The sequence below is a fragment of the Photinus pyralis genome, unplaced genomic scaffold (genome assembly GCF_008802855.1).
Source record: "Photinus pyralis isolate 1611_PpyrPB1 unplaced genomic scaffold, Ppyr1.3 Ppyr1.4_LG2, whole genome shotgun sequence".
NCBI classification, from domain to species: domain Eukaryota; kingdom Metazoa; phylum Arthropoda; class Insecta; order Coleoptera; family Lampyridae; genus Photinus; species Photinus pyralis.
The window spans coordinates 3,345,165-3,371,709 of NW_022170403.1; the positions used below are offsets into that span (position 1 = coordinate 3,345,165).

Sequence of the window (26,545 nt, forward strand, 5' to 3'; positions counted from 1 at the left end):
GACCATAAATATGACATAACCTAAATCTTTCCTACACATACAAGATACAAAAATAAACTTTTACCTGATTAATTAGTGCACACTACAATAAATAATAATGACCACTCCTAGAGGATTACCACAAAGTAAAGAAGCTTTACTGAAATCCTATAGAACAAGGTTAAAAGACGATGTAAAAAGCATGCTAGAAAACTTTGAAGGTAAGCATTAAGCGGCTCCTCTCAGGCATGTAATACATTAGTTTTAGAGATTGTTAAATTGGCAAAAGGAGAGCATGATACACAACTATCACGAATGACCCAATGTGAACAGGATACTTACGAGATGCATGTACGAGCGGCCAACATTGTAAGGGCAGGTGAATCGTTAATGAAGCTGGTTTCAGACATAAAACAGTATTTAATATTAAACGACTTTCCATCCGTCAACGAAGCAATTACACAAAACTCAAAACTATTCAGGTAACACATATTTCATCATTTATTTGTATAAATGAATTATAACATTTTAGAACAAAACAAGCGGAATGCGACCAAAAATTAATGTCGCTGCGTGATGACATGGCTGCCGATTTATACGATCTAGAAGAAGAATATTATAATAGTATTTATAAATAAACTAAGTAACAGTAAAGTTTAAAAGACGATCGGTGTGAGGTGGATGATTGTGCTCCTGAGATAGCCGTTTCACCTGATCATTATCGTCCGTAATAACCCGAGATCTGCACTTAACCTTGTGATAGTCGGAGCACACCCAGAACACATGGCGACCATTCGATTGATTTATGTAATAAATGTTATTATTGTACACCAAACACTTTCTGCCCCGCTTTGTAATGGAATACAGGCATGTATCTGAAATGAAAATTTATGTAAACATACAAGATTACAATTCCGAGACTTACCTACTTCACTCTAGTGTAATAATCATTTCAATTGTTAAAACTGAAATTGTGCGATAATTGTTTTTTAATGTAAATAAAATTGCTCTAAGTAAAAGTAGTTACATTGTCTATTACAGTGATTTGCAATGAACACCGCAGAGTAGATGATGTAAAATCAGAGCCAAGGATTATATCTCTTTCTACATATAACGCTTTCCTGTTTTCGGAATTTTTGAAAAATATTTAAAAAAGTACAGGGTCTCCAAATTGAACACCCTTTATTTTAAGAGATTGGTTATTTTGTGATATTTAAGGCAGATAGTAATCTTTGTATTTCTTTATAATGTAGGTATTTGCAATTGTGTTTTGTATGTTTCAATTTTTGATTTTGAAGTCGACTTGATTTAACCTCAATGCAGATTCATGTATTTGATACCGTTAATCTTTTGTTTGACATCGCGTTCATTTTTGGTGTAATGTTTGCAGAACAGATGGATTTTATTGCACCAAAGATAAGTCACATCCTGTGTTTCACCCTTTTATCAGAATCTTGGTACCTGCTTACCTTACCCATTGTTCTGAAAATTTGTTTTTAACCTATATGTCACCTCTCCAAGCCTACATACACCATATTTTGTTAATATTGTTGTTACAATTTTATGTTATAAATTCATATTACAAATAATTAATTCTGCTTCACAATTTAATATTAATTTATTATTAACTGAAATATTCAACGTATCGTAGGAATTTTTTATGTGACCCATACTACTCCAATTTCTCTATTGACTAGAACAAGTTTTTCTGATGTAGGTATTGGTGCTTGTCAAATAAACAATAGAAAACCACATTAATTAAACCAAAATAACTTTAATAATAATTAATCACATTAATGAGATATTGTTGTAGATAAATATTCAACCTTTGCAGTTTTCTTTCTTATCTTCTCAGTGTTAGGTGGATGATTGTGTTGTTTCGGTTTTTTCATAATAACTCCGTTCGCGACAACTAATCGACATTTGCAGTTGTGCCTCTTATACTCCATGCATTTCCAAAACACTGTATTTTCGTGTCGTCGATTTATATGAAAAATATTTTCCTGATACGCTAGTACGGTTTGCCGTCTTTCATTCATCATATAAATTAAAGCGGCTGAAACAAAAGTACAGTTATAATACAACTGCAGCCTAGCGCAAGATTTGGGTGTTTCCCTGCATAAAAGATGTCGATTTCGTTATTTTAAAAATATATTTTAACAATTTACAAATATCGTTGGCAGTTATAATTGGAAGGATGATGGTGAGTGCCGGATGACGAATGAAGCTCCCCTGATTTAAGAATACAGCGTGCTTTACATTTAAAATTTGATTCCTCCGTGCACCTCCAAAATGACTTCTCGCCGAGACGCCTGTCGGTACGATAACAAAATTGTTGATACACTAACACAGGGTAACCTCTTCTACTGGTGGTAAAAAATAATTCTGCAATAAAAACCATTTATTACCATCCTGAGACAATTAACGTTTCATAATTAAGCACATGCATACATCAACTACTTTAAACACAATCCATCATGTCATTTCTAACACGGAATCTCTCACGTCCTATTACTCTACACAGTTTAATACTCTCCGCATCAGATGTATGTGTATGAAGCCCCTTTAGTATAATACTTTGATCCATTCCAATAATACATCTTGCCTTACACGCGCCGCTATCGTAAAACTGGCATTTCCAGTAGGTGGCCCTTTGTGCGCTTCTGTGTTTGAGATACTTGTAGTTTCTCACTACAAGATGCGGAAACTTCTTTGAGCCTTCAATATATGCAACAATTTCTACAAAGAAAAAATTTCACATCATTTGTGTTCGGGTAAAAATCATTTAAACATTTATTGTGTACAATATTTTACATAAGTTTCAGTGCTTTCACTTCTCCACAGATAACAGGGCTCTTGCAATTTGGTGAATGATTGTGCAGTGAACTATTGGTTCTAACATTGCAGCTAGTACTAATAACGCGCGCCCTACATTTTGTCCTAGGGTACGAGGCACACTTCCAAAACGTTTTATCAGCCATGTGCCTTTCGAAGACAAAGTTGTTTCCATACAACAATAGCTTTGGATGTTTTTGTCCTCGGGAGTGATATAAGAAACCTAAGCAACAAATGTTTGCATTAGTTTTAATTTTGAAAATGTTACATGGTAAAATATGACTGCCTTACTGACTTACTGTTACAAACACAGGGTGTAAGCGTTGGGAGGTGGCACTTCACATGGTATGGCTAGGCAATTTAATCCACGATTTCCGTTGAATTTTTAACTGTACGAATGCATATGGATACTATGACAAAAATTGAATGTATAAAGCAACGAATGAGATGAAATTGGTTTCCAATATGCAGGAGTAGGTACTGACACGTTATGAAAGTAACTAGAACAGTGTATGGAGGAATTAAGCAAGGAGTAAAGCAAATATCGGATAAGTCTACTCTTATGTAAGAGCAAAGTATATCCTGTGGTATATCATTGAGGCATGAACTAGTATTAAAGAATGAAGTATAAACAGAATTTTTGAATTTAAAGGGTATTATAGGTACCTACACAATTTTTTGACGTGCATAAGAAAACAAGTTAAAAAGTAATCGTAAACGATTTACATAAAGCGCATTTCCACCTGCATTCATTTCCTATTTGTAAGATGCAACTTTTTGTTAAAATTGTAAAGATAGCGTTGCACATGTGCAATCCATTTTTGACGTGCTACTTCAATTTCAGTTTATAAGAAGAGTTTCATTTCAATGCTTTTCTAAATAAGAAAGTTGGAACTGCGCATGCGCAAACCTAAATTTTGAAGCTAACGTTAGATTTTCCTTTGTTCCAAGTGGCTATGTATCGAATTTCATTTAAATCCCTCCATAAATAAGAAAGTTGGCACTGCGCATGCGCAAAACCAAATTTTGAAATTGGCGTTACATTTGCTTTTATTCCAAGTGGTTATTTATCAAATTTCATTAAAATCCCTCCATAAATAAGAAAGTTGGCATTGTGCATGCGCAAAACCAAATTTTGAAATTGGCGTTAAATTTGCTTTTATTCCAAGTGGCTATGTATCAAATTTCATTTAAATACTTTTATAATTAAAAAAGTTTGCAATTCGGTTTATAAATGGTCGAGATGCGAAAAGGGCACTGTGAATTTTGAATCGATTCGATTCAACTTTTGGAATTGCGTATTATATGGCTAAAGCTATGCCCATATTGAATTTCATGCAATTCAGTTCATAACTAACGGAGATGTAAAAGCGATCGGACATTTCTAAACAAAGTTATAGTTCACAAGGACAGATAGAGGGACAGACAGACAAAGGAACAGACGGACAGACCAACAGGCAGACGGCAGACAGCAATGCAAAATTATAAACGATCTCTAGGATCGTTAATGAACGGCAAGTGTAAAATTATGAAACATGTAAAAAACGGTTTTTTGTTTTTTTTACAATAACTTTTTTTGTAAGCGGTACAAGACTCGACACCATAACGAACCAAATAGCGAAAAAAGAACAATAGCTCTTAAGATAAAAAACTAGTAGCGTCTCAAAACGAGCCGATGGACGGACGGACAAAATGGCCACAATAGCGCATTTTTTTTTATTTTGAAATGCGCTAAAAACAAGTTGCACAGCAGACCATTTCTAACAATTTCGAAAAGTTCGATTTTGTGAAACATCCTGTTGAAACTTGATAACTTTTTTTACGTTATATTCGTAATAAAATGCTGCTCAATAATACTGTTTGTACTTTTTTACAGGCCATATAACAAAGAAAATTGATGATTTCTCCGAAACGAAACGATGAATTGAAGATTTCTCAACGCCCTCGCCTAAAGCTCAAAAAGTGCCAATGAGAAAGTGTTTTTTTAAATTAATTGTTCAAATAAGATCACAAAAAAATAAAAACCAATTCAATTGGCAAATTTCGGTTTTTTCTAGCATATCGGAACTTTTTTTATTTCCTTTACATGATAATAACTGTATAATTACGCAACTTTTCTCTAATTTGACCATCTCTGTCATTCCTATGGTTTCCAAGATCCCCACGATAGATTTGATAATCAATAACGTGACAGGCGACAATCGATATAGATTATTACGTAATCGTTTATCTAGCGCACAATGTTAGTCTAAATCAGAGAATCTTTCAGTAAGAAAGTCCATGGAATTCTCTTCATTTTTAATCTTTTCATATTTGTGTACCTTAGATGTTCAATTTTTTCAAAATATCCCGTAACATTTTAAAATCATACAATTTTGTTGAATTTTTAATTTTTTTAGTTTTTTTTTCCAACTTTCCTGAATTAATCAATTATACATTTTTAGATTTGTTTGAATTTTTGACTTTAATTTTGTCCGAATTTTCTAGACTTCCGAGTTTTCAATTTTTGAAATATTTCCTAATTTTTAGAACTTAATCCCGTTTTTATATTTTGTAATTTTTGGGACTCTGGCTTTTCTGATTTTCAATGTATGTTTATTTATTTTGAAATTAGTATGTGCGTCAGATTTTTATTTTTCTAAATCAAAATATTATAAACGTTCATTTTTCGTCTTCGAATTTTTGCAAGCGCTTCTTGAATTTCGTTGAAATTGTAAACTTCAACTTTTTCAAATATTTAATTTTATTTTTTAATTATAGGCATATGCATCAAACAGCACACTTTCCAGGCTTTCAACTCAGTTTTACAATTTTTATTATTATTATTTTTTAGAATCTAGAATTACTTATTATTTTATGAATTTTTTTAATTACCTAAATTCTCAAATTTGCGGATTTGTCTAATTCTTCGAATTTCGTTAATTTCTTGCTGAATTTTTTCTGATTGTTTTTAATTCTCCCAATTGATATATTTTTAGATTTTTTACCAACAATTTTTTCTACGAATTTGTTTTAATCATCTTCTAACCTTTCCTTGTATAAATTTTTTTAATTTTAATTTTCCCGAATGTTAAGTGCTGATTGTTAAATTTCCTAAAGGTATGTCTTATTGTCTCGAAATACACTGATCTTGTTTTTTTAAATTTTTTTCCAGTTGTCAGATATTTTTTGCAACTTTGTCTGCTTCTGCCAACCATTTAGCTTCTACTTACTCTTCTAACAATGTCGTTACTGCTTCTTCTCATGATCCTACATACCAATGTAAATTTTTTACCGACGTTTGATCGTCCGCCAACGCCCTTTGCCTCCAACGCGCCTTCTGACGGTGGGATACGTAGCAAAAAAAATTTTTTCTATTTCGGTGTCACAATGATGATTTTGTACAACTGTTTTCGGCCGAAAACAGTTGTACAAAGACAGTGATTATAGTCGTTTTTTTTGGTAACTCATTTCTTAAGTTGGCAGTTACTAGTTAGTACAAGTAGGTACTTCGTACTTCCATGTTTGAACTTCAAAATGTCAGTCTTACTACGCTGCCAACCTAAAACTTAACGGCATAAAAAGTGTTCCCAACCATGTTAGTTCTAATGTTCCCTATAGTTTCTCCGAAATAGAAAAAATAGTATGAAAAACGCGTGTTACAATGCTTTATTGTAATACTCCTATCTTGCGGACACTCGTGGCTACGCTTCGCGTTGCCACTCGTGCCACAAGATAGTCGTATTACAATAGGTCGCATTGTAACACTTGTCTTTCAATATACTATTTCTAGGTTTTTTTCTTGGTTTCTTTCAGCAGTGAACCTTTAAAAATGTTTGTGAGTCTGTTGAACGATTTTGAGAGGCCCAACGCTCCAAAATGCGAGCGGCTTCCAGGATAAGACCGTGCTAATGTTGAATGAAAAGTCAACGTTCCGCCCACGTTCGTAAGGGGCTTCAATTACCTTAAAGGCCCTTAAAAGTGCAATTAATTGGTTTGTAGACTTTAAAACTATTGATGAGAGCTGTCTAGAGCTTTTATGCTTCTTTAAAGGTCTTTAAAAGCATTTAAAAATCTTTAAGAGCCTAAAGTATCCAAGAATTACCAAAAATCTCAAATAGTCTCTTAGAAACATTTCGAATCCGTGGAACTCTTTGCTTTCTTTCAAGTGGGCCTTCCTGAAAGGCCTCGTAAAATTCCTTAAGGTTCGCAAAGAGTCTCCAAATAACCTCAAAAAGTCTCCAAGGATTCTAAACTTTTAGAATACACAAGAGAGCATCGGTGGGATTTTGGTAGCTTTTAAAAATCTAAACGGGTCTTTAAAAAATGTTTAAGCGACTTAAGTCCCTTCAGGTTTTGTAAAGGCCATTAAGAGATAAACCTTAAGACGCCTTTAAGAGTCTTTAGGAAAGCTGTCATGAACTTTTAAGGCATTTATAAATCATTAATTTGCAAGATTTGAGAGATTTTTCGTGCATTAAAAAAACTTTTAAAGATCGCGAACAGTACTAAAGAGCTTTCAAGAAATTTAAAAAATCCTCTAGAAGCTTTTGGAGTCCATACGATTTAAGAGTTTGAGCACAAGATCCTTTGTGTGTTATTAAACGTATTGAAAATTCTTCGAGAAGTCTCCAACAATTTCCAAGAGTCTTCCAGAAACCTCTAGAGACCTCGGACCTTTTGCTTTCTTTGAGGACTGAACCTTTAAAAATGGTTGAGTATCTGAGACTTTTGAGAAACACAACGTCCCAGTTTTATAGCCTTTCAAAAAGAGCAATTAATTGATTTGTCGACGCATGTCGCTCTTTGAAAGTACAAGATCTAACATAAGGCCAACCTTTGCTCATCTGTTCACCAAGTGAAATACAGCTTTTAGCAATCTTAATAATATGTAAACCAACACATTACAAATGGGTTGCCTAAAAAAATTAAGTCAAGTCTACCCTTAATTAAAATGAATGGAATTAATATTTCTGTCTGCTTCTATCACATGGAGAGAGCAGATGCGCACTCTCTGATATTCGATGCCTACACCGCGAGCAGCAGTTACGCTGCGTACTTTTTTTAACCCGAAACAACACACGTTGCTCGCGCGATACTGCAACAATTTACGGCCATATACTGGGTGTCAATGAATCTATTAGACAAGCCATATTTCTAGAGTATCAAAATGAGATTTGGTACACAGGTAAATGGTACGTGAAGGGGAGTTTTTGCATATTTTTCTCTTTCCGCTCACTTGGAAACGGAAATGGTCCAGTTTTGAATTTTTAAATGGAGCACACTGCATATTTTCACATTTTTTTTATTTCCGAGACACTTCTGAATCAGAATGTGACCTTTTCAAAAGTTTTTACGCCTACTTGATTTTTTTAGAGCTACTTTTAATATTGCATCTAGGTGGCCTTGATCGACCCAAACTAATCTAAGAACCTTTTACGATCCCAGAAAATTACAATAGCAAAGTTTTAGTGGCTAATATGAGAGACAGAAATAAACCAATTTTCATGTTTAACCATTTGCAAATGGCAACCCATTTTTGAGAAGCACTTTCAGAAAAAAGGATTTTTGGACGAATCTAACGATGTTAATTTAGACTCAGAAATCCAAAAATGTGTAATAATATACAGGGTGTTCCATTTAAAAACCTGGACCAATTCCGGTGAAACCGGAAGTGAGCGGAAAGAGAAAAATATGCGAAAACTCTCCTCTTCAGGTACCATTTACCTGCACCAAATCTCATTTTGATACACCTAATACTCTAAAATTATGGCTTGTCTAATAGATTCGTTCCATTTTCCGAAAATGAGCATTTTGTTTTTAAATTATTATTATCATATTATTTTATTATTGGATGCAAAATAAAAAATTACATAAGAAATGTTATAACTAATGTCTTTGTTTTATTTGAAGTGGTAAAAAATTAAAATAAAAAACACCGGGACAGCAAATCGCGTTACCTTTGAAAACTGATAGTTGAAAAAAGAAGACATTACAATTATTAAATGTATTATTTGTTATACAATAACAACTAATAATGCATTTAAATTAAATAAAAACACCTATTTATTTAAAATTGATTCATAGACAGAGATAATGGACTGTCCTAGGACATTTTAGAAACATGTCTATACTCCATAGTATGCTTCACATTTTGAAATAAAAATTTGTAAATCTTTTTAATTTTTGATTGTTATTTTTAAGTGGGCGGGGTTTCAGCCAAGGTGGGTCTACCGACCCAACCCACTATAGGTACATTTAGACATACGCATGCCCGAACCCGGATTCGAACCAAGGACCCTTAGTATCACAGTCGAAATTCCATGCCATTGCGCCACACAGGCCAGGGAAAAAAAATTCAAATCAACTGTAAACGTGTAATAGATTACTCAATTCAGGTGGTAAATCGGTAGAATCCGATCAGTATAATTTGCATTTATTTATTACGAAAGTATTATTATTTTTATTGCTATTCTTTAGCAGAAAGAGATATACAGAAGATAACATGAACGAATCTGCAAAGCTGGGAATAGAGGTAGTTTTGATGTACATCGAGATTTTTGGAATTTTATAGGAATGTGGAATTTACAAAATTAAAAAGGAGAAACCCAAGAACATGGCTAAGAAAAAAAAACAGCGGTAGAAAGCATGCCAATTTGAAACACAATTTTAAATTCGCTACTGCTTAAAGCACAACCACGTCTGCAGCTGTGACAAAAACAATCGACCAATGCAGGGAGCGAAGCGATAAGGGGAAAAGGATACAATATTTGGACATATGGGAGTGAGTGTGGCACCAGCTAATCCAAAATAAGTTCACATTTCAAGCGCTTGTAATTAAGTGAAATAAATCCATTTCGTACACAATCAAAATAAAAAAGAGCCAAACTTAAGCTACAAATCGCACAATACAAAATATTAAAAAACTTAATCTAAGCTTTTATGTATCAGTAATCCTCTCTTCTCCTTGGCCATGATAGTTTTTTTAGGCGGAAGGTGATTATGAGTACCTATCTTAGATAACAGCTTTCCAGAAGCAGTGTAACATTTAGCCGGACACTCACTACTATAACTACAAACCCAAAGCTTCTTCCCGTTCAAGAGTTTTTCGTAACGGTAAATATGTTGATGGAGAACTAAATCGTGGGTGCCAGTGTGTTGTATTGCAAATTTAAACAGTCCTGAGAACAAACCACGATTTCATTATTTTTGCCGCTGAATTAAACATTTATGTATACAGTTCGGGTAGAATAGAAAAACTAAACGATATTAATTTACATTTATTCTTTCAACTAATTTACAGGTTATTGTGCGCCGGGTAAACCGACGTTTCTTCGCCAACGGTTCATTTTGTGCCGTATCAAATTGAAGGGAATTTCCCGCGATGCATTCGGATACCTAAAAAACTTTTGACGAATTATTTTCACCAGAACCAGACACGTACGTTTCGCTTAGCGATTGATAAACGTCCTTAATCGAAAGCATGGGATTGCACATTAGTACTTCTTTCAGCTCACGTAGGAACACTATTTTTTCTTCCGCCGTATAATCGGGAGGATGATTGTGATTTTTTTTCACCTTAATATCCTGTATGTTACCGTCACACGGTATTATGGCTCGGGCGTGACAACCGAGGCGCTTATACTCTAAACAGCGCAAATACCTACATTCGGGATAATAAACTTAGGGTAAGTACTATAACAAAAGCTACTTACATCATTGGCGGTTTTCCTTTCATTATATTTACATGAAACACGAAACCATCCACTATATACCTCGGCATATCAGGTTTCCGTTTTACAGAAGATTTGCCATTATCTGTATTAGAAAAATTAGTGTTTGTATTTTGTTTCAAATGATTCTTATCTATATAAGTAATTAAAAGGGGTTAGTTATACATTTCACTTAATTATTAAACAACTGAACCATTTCTCTATCTTAATCGCGTGCGGGACGTTTCAAAATTTGATAAAAAGGGCCTAATGTGGAGCCAGAGTTCTAATTTTAAATTTTTTCAAAACCAATTTGTAAAGTCTATATTGAAACAATGTTTAAATGCAATTGGTTGTTACCATCCAAGGAGAAATGTACCAAATCCAACAAATGCTTCAGTGCTATCTATATTGCGATATACAGAGTGTCCATTTTGGCACTTCACCATGGTGGCGACCTTAAATTTGGAATTAGAAACCAATACAAGGGGGTATTGAAGGACCCAGCTTGATAACTTTTAAGAAACAACAAGTGATATGTAACTTTGATCACCTTTGGCCTCAAATCACGAACTTATAAATTAAGATGGGCTGCTGATCAAACAGTTGCATAGCGGTAGAAATGGCCCTAGCATGGGCGCGGCCATGATGTGCACTTTTTAGTTATTTTCTAGGGGAATTTTCCTAGTGCTCAAGTTTTGAGACTATTGTAGCCTTGGAAAATGACCTGTGTCACAGTAATTTATTTAAAAAACGTGAGGTTAATGCTTGTTTATTAGTTGATTTGAATTTCGCGCCAAGTGAGTGCACATCATGGCTGCCCCCATGTAGGTGTCATTTGTCAATTCACCATTAGCAGTCCATCTTAATTTATAAGTTCGTGCCTCAAATTCAATTAAGTTCTTACTTGGACCTATACAATATTAAGCTCACCCCTGGAGATATGGTCATAAAATTTGGGTCTGTGATGGTTTAATGAAAAGCTACTATACATTTCACATTTTTAATGGTACATCCTGTATATGTTCTCATTTTTTGGTTCTACAGATAATATTGATACACACGATACGTTGTTTTTGATCATTTATACAAGGCTGATCAAAGAATAATAAATAATTTAAATTTGAAAACTATATACAGAATGCTCCAAAATACCCAACCGAACCACTACGATCCCATTTGAAAAAAATAACGAAGAAACTGTAATGAACTGAGTAATAGGCAAAAAAACAAAATCCAAAATTTTGCCAATTCCTTTTGCAGTTCAAGATCCGTAAGAAAGTCCCTTCCCTTTAGAATCGAACTAAACCCTTTGCCTAGATTTTTGGGTATGCCCGTTATTTTTCCGAGATGAGTTACTGTGTAAAATAGATAGCGGTGTCCGACTGCTCTTTCAATTGTTAATGTATTTCATCGTCCAGAATAAAGAGATGGCAAAAGTAGGTTCAGTCTCACACTTCTGATAGTGGGGTCTTGAGTTCTCTTATGAAAATCATACTCGTGCGCGTTTATTTCAAAACGTCGGACTGAAATTGATGCTGTCAATACGGCTATCTTCAACCGTGGATGAATACCAACATGTAAACCTGCCGTCGCCATGGGCAAAAATACTCTTGCTCTAAAATTTGTGTTCTACACTTTTTTTGTATCAATTTCGGTTTGCCCTGCGTTTTGAAATAAATGCGCGCGAGTGTAATTTCCGTAAGAAAACTCCATAAGGCTTCCCATTGGCATCAACTCTAAACTGGATTCACTTTGTGCGTATACTAGAGATAACGAGTATTTATTATTTTACACGGTGGTTATATCGTATCACAGACTTTCGTGCGCCATCTTGAGGTAGGACTTACCCCCTTCTGTTAGAATTTGACCCGACACTTTTTAGAATTGCCACAACTACAAACTCTGCTAAATAAGACCGTTTTAATATATCTTTTTTTTTACAGAAAACGTACACCTAAAGTCACAATACTATTCAAAAACATTTTGAAGCCTTTAGGCTTGAGAAACTTCTTTTCGCCATCGCCGCATTGACGTTTTAATAGAATCGTAATTCACCTCCGAAATTAATCTGGGAAACCTACAACGTTATCCATGCATATAATGAGAAATTTAGAAATTGTTTTACAAACAGTGACAGAACGCCATCGTAAATAACTTTCAGGGGACTATTGGGAGTTCCTTGCGTGATATCCTTCAATTGTTTCAAGAAGTTGAATTTCTCTTCTGCCAAATCGTCGGGCGGATGATTGTGTCCTCGGGTCATGCGCATTTTTTCCGGCGTTCCGTGTAGCGGAAGTACGGCTCTGGCGTGACAACCTGCGCTTCCGTACTTAGCACATATCAGGTATCTGCAAATACACAAGGTTGAAGTGTTCACGATTCGATGGTTAGTAACATACCGTATGGCTGGGTTTTTACGAACTACACTAGTGTGGTAGACAAAACCATTAAATATAATGCGCGAACGATTCATCTTTTTCTTTTTTTTCTGCCCGGAACCTTCTCCTCTGTGATCTATTAAAATAATAAAAATGAACCCTCCTATTCTTACGTACGTTTAATTGTCATTAAACCTACACTTACATGCTACACAGAAACAATAGAATTTTAAACACATTTATTAAACGACCATAGTTCTACATTACAAAGTAAGATCCCGCCGCCATCTGTGGAGTGACGAGCAAATCGATTTAAACGGCAGCTCCTCTGCGCCTCTAGGATATCTAAAATAAGACACGTAGAGAAATGGGCGCACGAAATGACTTACAGAATCGCTATTGTCTCGTAGACTCTTCTCAGAGAGCCCGGCATAGTTCGCGCCGCCTGCTTTAGGTGCGTCACAAAACAATCCTTCTCCTCGACATTCTCGTTAGGCGGATGATTGTGCGGATGCGTAATACGAAGAAAGCTAGACGACATACCTACGGGCAAAATCGCTCGGGCACGACATCCTGACCTTTTGATCTCGGCGCATGCCAAGTACCTAAATCGAGGATCGAACACTAAAACACCAGGAACATTTAATCCTACTTACCGTATGCGATTACTCTTTCCCGCTATTAATTTACTGTGGTAGACAAATCCACCATGTATAAATCTCGTGCGTGTCCTCGATCTTGGTTTTTTTATAGTAGGATCGTCGATTAAACAATCTACCAAAGAATACTGAGCATGAATGTGAGATATATTACGAAATCCATACTATCATACTGCATGCATGCGTGGGCCTACCAAAATAGAAAAGCCTCGCGAGATGGCGCCCGTGAATGATCGATGGTTGCTTAATTTTTCAGACAGAACTACAGAAATTTTCTAATAGCTCGACTTTTTATAGTTTAAGCGATATGTAATTAAATATGTACAGGGTGGTTCACCATTGGGATCTGCGTAACGGTGAAAGACACAGTGTATGTTATAGGGGGGAAAAGTTGCCCATTTTTGTGACTAAAAAAAACGTATTTCAAACAACTGAGATATCACGGAAAAACTGAAAATGTTAAATTTCATTTTCCCTAGCTTACACGGTCGGAAATAGACAGTTCTCGTTAGCAACTTCTATGGGAACTTCCCTTAAGAGAATCTGAATCAAAATTTCTAGATGTAGAAACTACGGGCTGCTACTTGCATATTTCTTATAGACGCCATATTGGATTTTTACAGAATGAGATAGGGGACAAAAAAAGTTCATTTGAATTCATCGCCATCATAGCCATGTTGATTCAACAAGATCTAACGAATGTTTGATCATTACTTTTCCTTTTTTGTGATCCATCTCATTCCGTAAATATCCGATATGGCGTTCATAAGAAATAAGAAAGTACTGTAGTATCTAGTGTGTTATGGAAATTCTTAAAAACAGATTTCGATTCTCCAAAAAAAAAGTACCCCTAGAAGGAGCTAACGGGAACCTTCTATTTCCGTCCGCTTAAGTAGGGAAAATGAAAACTAAATTTGCAGAAATGGTATGTTTCATTCCAGTACTGAATCTCGCCCTTTGTACACATTTCTATGTAATTTAACCTAGGTACATATTAGACATTTATTATTATTATTATTATTATTGTGCCGGATTATTGGATTGTATAAGGAAATTGATAAATAAATGCAATAAAGCTATGTACCAATAAGGAGATATGTATTTCCTACAAGTAGGTATATTTCTATAAGGCAGAAAATTAGATATCTTACTTAACTAATTCACCTTAAGTTATCTATGTACAGGGTGTCCCATCTTCGACAATTTTTAGGATATCTCCATAATTGTTAGTAATATAGGCATTATGTGATCTTTTTGGGTCAAATTTAAAATGGTAAAATCAAAATTTGAAGATATTCGCTCGCTGAGGAGGTAGGAGGGAAAATAAAAAAGTGAATGAAATGAATGACCCTATATTGTCTTAGTTAAAAGATGTTTATTAAAAAAGTTACTTTATAATTGAATAATCTGCAGTTTTCAGAATGCATACAGTGTCAGGTAAAAAAGGTATTGATCTAACCTCATTCTTTTTAATTGAACACCCGTATATTTTATTCTAAAAGGATATTAAATTCTTTTTAAAACACATTAGAGATTTATTAAAAAAATGATACACACAAAAAATTCAAAAAGATTTTTGAATTTTTTTAAAAGAATATATTTTTTGAATCTCAATCAATATTTTTTTATTTTTTAGTGTTATATTTTTGAAAAAAATTATTTGGATTAAAATATATATATTTTTTTTTATTTTATTATCCCTCTCTTGTTTTGGGCCCTCAACAGGCATGCGCCCAATTACAGAGTGACCCGCATAATACTATTCAGAGGTGCCTCTGCAGAAGGTCTTAAGATGGTCTATACTACTCCTGTATTTACCTTACGAATTAGGAAAACTGCAGGAAAACCTAATTCGGAGTAGCCGGTAGAATGCTCGGAACTGGTCCATCTCCCCCACAGATGAAAAATTCAACTCAACTCAGGTTCGAACACCCGACCTCCGGATTTATAACCCAATGCTCTACCATTGAGCCATAAATCCGAATATATATACAGGGTGATCCATTTAAAAAAATTAGATTATGTCGAATCATTTTTTATCTGACCCCATATACTATGTTGCGTATATTACTTTTTAATATTTTTAACATAATTATGAGAATTTTACAACACTACGCACGCGTTTTATCTCTGTTAATTGCGCATTTCATCTGGAGAAGTGGGGACGTTTGGAGCTTTCCATTGTCACATGGCGATTTATTTGAAAATTCTAAAAGGAGTTTCTTTTATAGTGGAAGTGGTGTCTCCTTAAATAGAGAGAGAACGAGTAAACGGGGTCGCTGCTGGTTTCGCGACAGTAAAAGAGCGCGCACGTCTGTTTACACTAAATGATGGGTCGTCTGCCCTTTTGTTTCTTGAAGACGCAGTTAGTCATTTTTTATAATAATAATAAATGTGGGAGACAGACTTAATGCTTAATGTTTACAATATGCGGTACGTTTGTTTTTACTAAAAAGCAGCTTACGTTAAGATTTCAAAGAAATATCTCCATAAATAAGAAAGTTGACATTGCGCATGCGCATCATTTAATTTATGCTACATGTCTGTTTTTACTAGAAGCGTCTATGGATAAAATTTTAAAGGGATCTTGCAGTGTGCGCATGCGCGTATTTAATTTTTACTATGTGCGATGTGTTTTCGTTTGCTAATGACATTTGTTGTTTTAGATTTTTACTACACGTGATATGTTTTTCTTTACATGGTTAAGAATTCAATGAAATGTCTTCATAAATAAGGAAGTTGGTAACGCGCATGCGCACATATACGCGTACACTTTATTGGATATATCAGGATAAAAAAAATTATTATATTACATATCAAATTTAAGACAAAGATCTAAATTAAGGAAAATGATTGTGTTAATTAATTTAATAATTTCATTAGTTTGCGTTGAAAAAACGTTACTCTTTCGTTAGTCTCTCATTTTGAAAAAAAGAAATGTACATAATTAAAAATTATTTATTAGTTAACAATTTTGAGTTTTTCTCTTAAAAGTTTTTTATGCTGCTCCAAACAACAAAAAAGTACTCTTTAAGAGTATGTGAAGAAAACTACCGGTTGCTATTTAAAATAAGTTTGCCCCTTGTTGACCATGTAGAAGGACGCCACTGACCACAAATTTTAAGCACATTGGTAGCAAACTTTTTATAATGTTGGATACCAAGAAAACATTTAAAAAATGTTGTTTTGAATATATATTCAGTGTTCCTGACAAAATTTTCACCCTGTATATGTATATAATATGTTCATATGTAAGAAGAAATAAATATTTTAGCCAAGTCCCGTGGAGTACAAATAATCGGGGTTCTACTGTACTTTATTCTAGAGCGAATTTAAGTTTTCTTAGTAAGCGAGTGCAAATCGAACAGTGCAACTTGAGGAGTCTATCAATAGCCACGACTAAAACTAGTTTCATTTATTTACATCATTCCAAAGTAATTGTAATGGAGTCGATAGACAGGATTGGATCAGTTGGCCTCTCCCCATTGGATTGTTCAAGGAACGCTTTGTCTTAGGGAAACTATGTTCAGAAAAATCAAATTGGCGTGAATTTATAATATTAATACCATTTTGATTTTAAGGTCCGATAGCCTCTTTAAGAAAAATCACGTTAAGAGTTTTTCACTTATAGCATAACGTTTTATTTAAATAATAAACATTTGCGTTAACATTAATCTTTCAGTATTACCAATTTTTGAAAGAAAAGGAAGGATCAAACAAAAGTTAGAATGACACAGTGCCTTTACTACAAATTATTCTCCTTTACGCAAAAACAAAAACGGCTACATGTCAGGATTCTGCCGCCATCTATGCAAAGATGAGCTAACTGACCGGAATGGAGTTTCGACAGCTGCCTGAGGATACCTAAAATTGAAATCGAAGCGCGAACCCAAACAGAATTTGTAAACTTACAAATCCGCTACAGTCTCGTAAACATTCTTCAAAGTGGAGCTTTCCATTGATCTCACCGCGGCTTTCAACTGCTTATGAAAAGTGTATTTTTCCTCGGCTATGATATCGGGAGGATGATTGTGAAGTTGAGTTATTCTAATCTGATCGGAAGTTCCGTGTACCGGTAGGGTGGCTCTTCCGTGACAACCCGTCCTTTTATGTTCTACGCAACCCAAATATCTACAAACCAACTATTACCTCCACTTAACAATAATTATAAGCGATTTACCGTAAAGGAGGGTTGCCAGATACTAAATTGTTGTGATATACAAATCCATCAACGATGTAGCGCATTCTATCCCTAACCCGCGCGTAGCGTTTCATTGGACGTTTTCTAGCTGTTAAACATAATGACGCTATACAAAAAGTTACAAAAAAGGGGGAATTTTGAATTTTAAATCAATCACAAATCAAAGCCTGTCCCCTTTTTTTCCATTTGCATCATATGAACTGGTCCTGAAAGATAACGTTTTACTACCACGCTTCGCGTCTTCCCACAATCCACCGAATAAATATTGATCAACTTACCTTTAGATTAGTTAATATTTAATTTATATGGGCCGTTCAATTTTGCACTTTATCACTAGTCGACAAAGTTAAATATTAAAAGCAAAGCAGGTCACAATAATTCAACAAGAAAAACTAGTCCTATAATATTATGCTGCTCAAATGAGACAAAGTGGAGGCTATTGTACGAAAACGATTATTTTTTCTTTAATTTTGCATGTTTACTTATACAAAACATACACTTAATAGAACATGATAGATTTAACAAATGAGTATGTAAACATGAACATAAAACTAAGCGGCATTAAAATGGAACAAGTAAAAGAATATAAATATGTATCTTGGTGAAGCTCAAAAATGAACAAAGGAAAAATGAATGAAATGCTGAAAGTAGTATTTTCGTATCACCTTCCGGTTTTCACGGGGGTAAGTGTACATAAACATTTTACACTCAGACAAATTTAAAAAAATTGTTGAAAATTCAATCAGAAAAACAGAAAAAGTAATGCAATTAAAAAATTCGGAAAATTCGGATTAAAAAAATTAAAAAATTTGATATGAGATAAGCGCCCCCAGTATCCAAAATGAGATGATTTATTTTCCTGAAACTGTTGGTTGAAGCCCTAAAGAATTGGTGTTGGGGGGGCTTTCATTTTCTATGTTTTCTTATTTTCGTGAGTTTTAAGTTGCAATAGTTGTAATCTACCAGACTGTACAGGGTGGTCCAAATTGGGCACTTTCTTTTTATTTTAAGAGATAGGAAAAAATAGATCTAGGTGTGTGGAGCTCAATTTTAAAAGCACTGGCGCCAACAGAATTCAGCTGCCTCTAATCGTTTGGCCGCTAGAGGGCGTTTCTCGAATTTAGTCGATATCCTTAATGCCCGATAGCTTTCTTATTATTAAAGACAATTGATTTTGGCAAAATCTTTCTTAGAGCACTTTTTTATGTAGAATCCATTGTAATACAGTTTTTATACAGGGCGTGCGACTAATGAGGTCATTAATTGTTTCAGAATAGCAAATTTGTTACGAGAGAAACCGCGAGGCGAGCGGTTGAGGGGGCAACATCTCGACGAAAGACTGCCTAGGCGGCAATGGTGTGACACCGGTTGGCGAGGATAGTGGCGTAGCGGGTGTTATTATTTATATTTTGGGCGTACATTTCATTTCTGTAAACTCCTGACGGCGAATAAATCAATTTTCTATAACAAGATATTCAATTTTTGAAAAATATACCCGGTGTTCCATTTCAAATTTGCATGTTTTTACTAACTTTGCGATATTCATTTGTTTGTTAACATTTACTGGCGATTTATGATCAACTCCACACTTTATATTCAACATTTTTTTCTCTCTTATAATAAACGCGCTGTCTAAATATAAAGAATATATCTGTACACATACCAACAGAGAGCATCTTCTCACTGTCGATTCTAACACCCTAGTCAGTATTTGTGGAGTCAGGCTTAATTTTAGATAAAAAGAGTTAGTGTTGCTATCGAGGGGTAAACCGCAACCCAAATTTTGTACACTGATTTCCTATAAATATTAGATTTCCTCTGAGTTCCTTCGAGTTCTTCAGAGTTCATTTGATTTCTTCGGAGTTTCCCTGATTTCCTCCGAGTTCCTCCAACTTCCACGAAATACCTCTGATTTCCTTGGAGTTCCCTCGATTTTCTTTTGGAGTTCCTGTGAGTTCCTCTGATTTTTTAAAGTTTTTTAATTATTTCATTGTTATTCCGTTGATTTAACAATTTCCTGGTAAGTAAAACCCGAGGTAAACCATAAAAAAAATATAAAAGTGTCAAGTGTCAGTTAAAAAAGTAATCGTAAACGATTTACATAAAGCGCATTTCCACTTGCATTCATTTCCCATTTGTAAGATGCAACTTCTGTTAAAATCGTAAAATCCGGCCACAAATATGAAAGATAGCGTTGCACATGGGCAATCCATTGTTGACGTGCTACTTCAATTTCAGTTTATGAGAAGAATTTCATTTCAATGTTTTCTAAATAAGAAAGTTGGAACTGCGCATGCGCAAACCTAAATTTTAAAACTAAATGTTAGATTTTCCTTTGTTCCAAGCGCCTAAGTATCAAATTTCACTTAAATAGTTCCATAGATAAAAAAGTTGGCACTGCGCATGCGCAAAATAAAATTTTGAAACTGGCACTAGATTTTCCTTTATTCCAAGTGCCTATGTATCAAATTTCATTTAAATTCTTCCATAAATAAAAAAAGTTGGCACTGCGCATGCGCAAAACCAAATTTTGAAATAGGCGTTTGATTTTCCTTTATAGTGCCTATGTATCAAATTTCATTCAAATACTTTTATAAGTAAAAAAGTTTGCAATTCGGTTTATAAATGGTCGAGATGCGAAAAGGGCACTGTGAATTTTGAATCGATTCGATTCAACTTTTGGCATTGCGTATTATATGGCTAAATCTATGCCCATATTGAATTTCATGCAATTCAGTTCATAACTCACGGAGATGTAAAAGCGATCGAACATTTCTAAACAAAGTTATCGTTCACACGGACAGATAGATGGACAGACAGACAAAGGAACAGACGGAGAGACCAATCGGCAGGCGACAGATAGCAATGCAAAATTATAAACGATCTCTAGGATCGTTAATAAACGGCAAAAGTGTAAAATTATGGAACATGTAAAAAACGGTTTTTTGTTTTTTTTTACAATAACTTTTTTTGTAAGCGGTACAGAAAAAATTCCTTCCTTGGTACAAGACTCGACACCATAACGAACCAAATAGCGAAAAAAGTAGAACAATAGCTCCTAAGATAAAGAACTAGTAGCGTCGCAAAGTTAGCGGACGGACGGATAAAGACACGACCTTAGACGAAACACTATTTTATATTTTAATAGACCTATTTGCAATGAGAAAAACTCATTATTAAATGAGAAAAATACCATAAACAAATAAAAAAATTAGTTAAGACCAAATTAAATAATAAAATGCAGCACGAGTTCCTTTGATTTCTTTAGAGTTCCCTTGATTTCCTCGGAGTTCCTGTGATTTCCTTGGAATTCCTCCTGAATACACATGGAATTCCTTGGAATTCTTAGCTTTCCTAGGAGTTCCTCCGGAATTCCTATGATTTCCCATAGATTTCCTCAAACGTGTACACTGATTTCCCATCGCGGTTTACCCCTCGGTTGCTATAGTGTGATGATTATCTTATTGTAACCTAAATTTATTACGCGATTTATTTATATAAAATTACTTATTAACGTTCACAGGAACTAACAGTATTAATAATAAACTAAATTTAAAACGATCCTTAAATAGATTTCTAAAAATTCAATTTTTATCTTTTATAATACCAACTTGTGGTTATTTATCACTTGGACATCGATATTAAGACTGAGATTAAACATAAAAAACATAAAAACCTAGAAACCATAGCTTATTTCCTTTTTTTTTCAAGAACTCACACAAAAGTATGTCTTCGGCATCATCCGATTCTGATTCAGAACAAAAGTTGAATAATAACAATTGTTTTGCTCATGTATCAGACATTTTCAATGTGGCAGCTCTCTATTGATTACGTATGAGACGAGGCCCAAAAACAATTTCATACTTTTTTGGACTGAAAAATTGGCAAGCATTCTTTATGGCGCGCAAAGGGGTATTTTTTAGGGGATAAGACACACTGTTGAAGCTCATGGTGTAAACTTCTAATACATTTTTAAGATCTTTCTAGTCATAGTACATAGTCAATAATTTCTAATTTTTCAATTTTTTGTAAGACTCACATTTTCTTTGCTTGGGAAAGTAGGATTAGTGGTTTTTAGTGCGTTTGAGTACGTTATTTGTTATTTTATTAATATTTATTTATTTACAATTAATGGATTGTGTTGGTCGTGACATAATTATATATTGTTGTATTGTCGTCTATATTGTATAATTTTATTATTTTGATTGATTAATCGAGTAATCGAAAATAATAGAAGCACTCAGTTGCGCAACACGTTCATGTGACGATTCGTTTCGAACTGTAGCTGCGTTTGTTTCAGAGATACAGGGTGAAAACAAAAAGTTTGACTTTTTGGAATTTTATTTTACTATCCATGTCAGATAGAACAAGTCAACAGGTTTTCGCCCTAAGGAGAGTAGCTTTAGTGCATTTTCCATGCATGTATCAGTTCTTCCCAAAAGGCTATGGGTATGTTTTTCTTTACTAAAAGCATCTATGGTTTAAATTTCAAAAAAATCAAGTAATAAGAAAGTTGGCATTGCGCAATCTATGCATTTGCGCTTCTTTGCGATATGTTCGGTTTACTAGAAGCATCTATGGGTAAAATTTCAAAAAAATATCTTCATAAATAAGGAAGTTGCCCAGAAGGCGCATGCGCACATGAATGGTTAAGATTTTTCTTAGTTCAGGTGCCAAAGCTATAAGCTACCGAATTCAAAAACAACAAACTAAATATATTGAAAACTCTGGAGTAGTTAAGGCCTTGGACGGACCCTTTCTGATATTTGACCCAAAGTTGGTATTTTTAAATGCAACACCCTGTATATTTTATTCCAGTGTTTTTCAGGCTTTTTCTTGATTACATTGATGTAACACAAGCTACGTTTATTTTATATAATTACATATTATATCATATTTTTCAAAATTTTGAAATGACATGTTTCTACAATTGGCCATTTTTTTTTAATAAGTAAAACAAAATCTCCATGAATTAATGGCCTACTATTTAAAAATAGTAAAAAAATTAAGGTTTTTATTGATTTTCATGGCTAAAATTAAAACAAAGATTAGATGGTGATACATCAATGTAATAATGAAAAAAAAATGCAAAATGATTGACGTTAGGATATACAGGGCGTTGCATTGAAAATATACCAACTTTGAGTCAAATCTCAGAAACAGTGGTCCAAAAATTTTATTTGACTGTGTTATTGGATTCTACATAAAAATATCTAAAATGGGGATTTTTTACCTTTTTTCTATCTTACATAGGTCGTAAAATATGATAACATCTCAAAAGTCTAACGTTTCTATTTCACCCTGAATCTCAGAAACGAACATAGATACATTGAACCTGTTTGCGGTATCAAAAGTATCATAAAACAAGTGGCACAGGGTGCCGGAGAAAAACCAGGTATTTATTTTTTACAGCCCCCCTGCCGTATTTGTGAAAACTAGCTTTGATTTGAAGGAATTTTGCAAAAAATTGATATGGAAAGGCATACCCAAAAACCTAGCATTCAATTAGTAGTTCTATAATTTTTTTTACCGAGAAACAAATGAAAAATACATAAAATTGGAGCGCAATGTTTTTTTACATACTTACATGTTACACCTTCTATATTTCGCATACTTTCAGTGACAGAATAATGCAATCTTTAATATCAATTATAATACACAAAAAAATATTATTTATTTTGTACACTGCATAATAATAAAATATAATAAATAATTGCATGTTAACAAGATAATACTTACCTCCACAATAAACTTCACGCACAGAACTTGAAACAAACTTCAATATCACCCAGCAGGACGTACAAAGCAAGCTATCGTAGGTCTTTAAAAATGACAACTCACAATTTGCAATAGAAAAAATGAGAAAAGGCTTTGCAATGGATACGCACACAATATTCGTTTGACAATGACAAATAATAGCAGTCATAAAAGAAAGGGTTATAGGTAGTTACATGAGTCAAATTTATTATTCTGTTAACAAATTTATCATTTGACTTCTGTAACGACAGTTCCAAATGAAGGTTTAATCTTCCACAGGCCTCAGCTGTTACAATCACTCAGACATTAATTTAAGAACACCCTGTATTCGTTTGCTTACGGATTGCCAGACTTAATTCCGTATTACTGTCTGCCGTACCAAAAGATTGAAGCACATGTTTTATGGGCTGAAGGGCCTTTATTTGCTCATTTAAACTTTTCAATGGAACTTTTTGTACTGTAAGGCCTAGTTTTTGAGATATATCACTTAAAAGATGAATATGGCATTTACTAAACTCAATCAGTCTGAAGCGTTGAGGAACACTACTCTTACAAATGGAAAGTTACACCTTCATTTGTATCAATTTTGTTACGAGAAAAAAATCCACAAACCTTGATTGTCGCTTCCTCCCCCGATATCCGTCGATGTACTAGCCTTCGGTTCGTCTATGGTAGTATCCGCCATCGAAAAATCGTCTCCATCATCCCCGTTATCTTCGGCATTAGCGTAATCCGCATATTGGTCAATTTGACTATCGTTCATTGTCTCAGTATCAGATTGCTGTTCATTAGCGGCTTCGGTTGGTTCTGGTTTGAAATTCGAGACATCCTCCGTTACCTCGCTATTTGTGTTAACCGATGTCACTTCGAATTTGGAGGCAGAGGATATTACGGGTAGGGTCTTAACATGGCTCGATGCGATTGGGTTTAACTTAGGTTTCTTGGAGGCGGGGCCGGAGAATTTTTTCGGACGGCTTGTAGCTTTCTTAGTGTCGACTGCGGCAGTCTCCATTTCTTCACTTTCTGCGTTCGTTTGACCCTAAAACCGCAAATAAGTGAACTATTAGAAATTAATGAAAAAAAAAACTTGCCTCGTTATCACCAGTGAGTCCTTTAATTTGTAAAGCTTCGGCCGTCTTAATAAACAAGGACAGATTCTCTTGAGCAACTTGCACTTCGCCTTGATACATAAATTGCAATAAATCCATCAGTACGACGTAACTAACATCTTTCATGAACACAATGGGATGTTTACACGGGTTGCTTTGGAATAATTCACGAAAGTAAGGGCTACAAACGGAGAGAACCATCTTGTGTGCCTTCAAGTATCGGCCCTCGATGGCCAAGGTGACGTCAACCAAAACTTCATTTTCGAGCAAGGACTGCATTCCCATGCTCATATTGCGATGGAAATTATCCCAACACAGTGAAAACTGCTCTGAAGCCATTTTCATGGAAAAATTCCACAACTAAAGGAAAAATCCAATTTAGACAAATATGGCGGCGTAAACTGAAGATGTAAATGGCTCTAAGGACCCAACTTACCGTTTATCACAAAATCATTCAACGAAAATGATAAAGTTCTTGGACTATACAAAAATGGGCGCTAAAATGCTTTACATACAGCGTAAAATAACTAAAAGATTCTCGGAAAGAGAACTACGAATTCGAATGAGTAAACGAACTACAAGAATGGACGCTAGAAAACAGCAATGTTGCCAAATCCATACCGTGATTCATTCTTTAATCGTGATATACAGGGTCACGTAAAATAAATTAATTAATTGAGAATCATGCTCCTAGGCTATTTTCAGTCGTTTGGACGTTGAAATTTATACAGTGTGTTGTATTACGTATCTATTGTTGTTTGAATATGTGGCAAGGACTACGTTTGTATTATGAACAACAAATGAGTACTTAAAATTTTTCCGCCTGATTAAACGCAACACAGCGTACACTTTTTTTCATTTTTATAATTCTCATTACCGTAAGATAATATGCGGTATTAGAATAAATGTAATATTAAGTAAAAGAATATTTTGTCATGAGCTGTTCCGCAATAAACGAAAGTCTTTTTCCTGATATCAAATTCCCCTCGTATTCCCCTTCCGCGAGTCTCTCCTCATGGTTCCTTCAACTTCTGTTACGTTGTCCTCAAATCCTCAAAATGTTTTGAAATTCTTAACTTCGTATATTCTGTGGTAATATACCCCTACGGTTAATCAATACCTGTCACAAATGACAAGATCGCAGCATCTTCAATTTGTTATTCCTTATAGATTTTGCATAAAATATTAATATTTAAGCGTGGCGTACTTCAAGCTGTTGTTTATGTACTGTTAGTAAATGACGTTTGTTTGTTATTTACATTGTTTTATTACCTATTTATTTATGTATTCACGAGGTGGTTTATTGTCAGTGATGCTGCTCTGTATGATTCGATTTAATTATTAAGAAAGTAACTATAATACAGTTCGATTATTCTCTGCATCTGTTGCTCTCCCACCTCGTGCAGACCACAGCTCTTCCTCTTAGCATGTACCTACTTTTCGTGTTAATTATATGGTAGCCGAGGCTGGAGTAGATCCACGCCATTTTTATGGTTTTTCATGTACAAGCAATTTACCATTTTACCAGTAAATGTGTTTACTCTGTGCCTGTACTTAATTGACGATCGTGTAATTATGATGTCTGTTGTGCTTGTTGATTTACTGCATTTGACTCGATACCTAACTTTCATGTTAGGTACCTACGTTTTGAGATGTTTGATTTGTATATTTTGCTCTTTTGCATTTTGTTGTATTGTATTTCGTGTACCTATTTGTATGGGTTATGCCAGGTTTTTGCCCATAAAATGTTTTCCTGGTATAGTTAAAATATTTTATTTGTTCTTGTCTTTTATTACGCACAAAATTCTGCGTTTTCTTCAATTGTCTTCTCAGTCTCACGTCCATCGTACCCTCCATATCAATTCTTTCTGTTTAATGCATGTTTTTCTGACGAATGCATCCCGAAAAATTGAATGTTTGGACTGGCATTTTT

General features: G+C 34.4%; 2 protein-coding genes across 11 annotated transcripts; one reads left to right on the forward strand and one right to left on the reverse strand.

The window, feature by feature from the left end:
* Positions 1-1,001, forward strand: LOC116162955 (mediator of RNA polymerase II transcription subunit 22). The gene is made up of 3 exons (XM_031476749.1): positions 1-200; positions 248-461; positions 512-1,001. Exons 1-3 carry the CDS (start codon positions 98-100, stop codon positions 615-617), a joined length of 423 nt encoding a protein of 140 aa, XP_031332609.1. The 5' UTR covers positions 1-97; the 3' UTR covers positions 618-1,001.
* LOC116162954 (protein tramtrack, beta isoform-like) lies at positions 463-25,213 on the reverse strand. 10 transcript variants are annotated; one of them, XM_031476740.1, is made up of 6 exons: positions 25,049-25,213; positions 24,595-24,972; positions 24,116-24,542; positions 10,509-10,611; positions 10,238-10,456; positions 10,058-10,191 (listed from the first exon to the last, which is right to left on the reverse strand). In XM_031476740.1, the coding sequence occupies exons 2-6, from the start codon at positions 24,955-24,957 to the stop codon at positions 10,098-10,100; spliced, it is 1,206 nt and encodes a 401-aa protein (XP_031332600.1). In that variant the 5' UTR covers positions 24,958-24,972; positions 25,049-25,213; the 3' UTR covers positions 10,058-10,097. The 10 variants fall into 10 exon arrangements, with proteins under 10 accessions (XP_031332607.1, XP_031332604.1, XP_031332608.1 ...); XM_031476739.1 differs by lacking the exons at positions 10,058-10,191; positions 10,238-10,456; positions 10,509-10,611 and adding exons at positions 12,410-12,585; positions 12,638-12,856; positions 12,908-13,022 and having other exon boundaries at positions 25,049-25,212; XM_031476741.1 differs by lacking the exons at positions 10,058-10,191; positions 10,238-10,456; positions 10,509-10,611 and adding exons at positions 13,111-13,231; positions 13,276-13,491; positions 13,543-13,660.
* Positions 25,214-26,545: the final 1,332 nt, after the last annotated feature.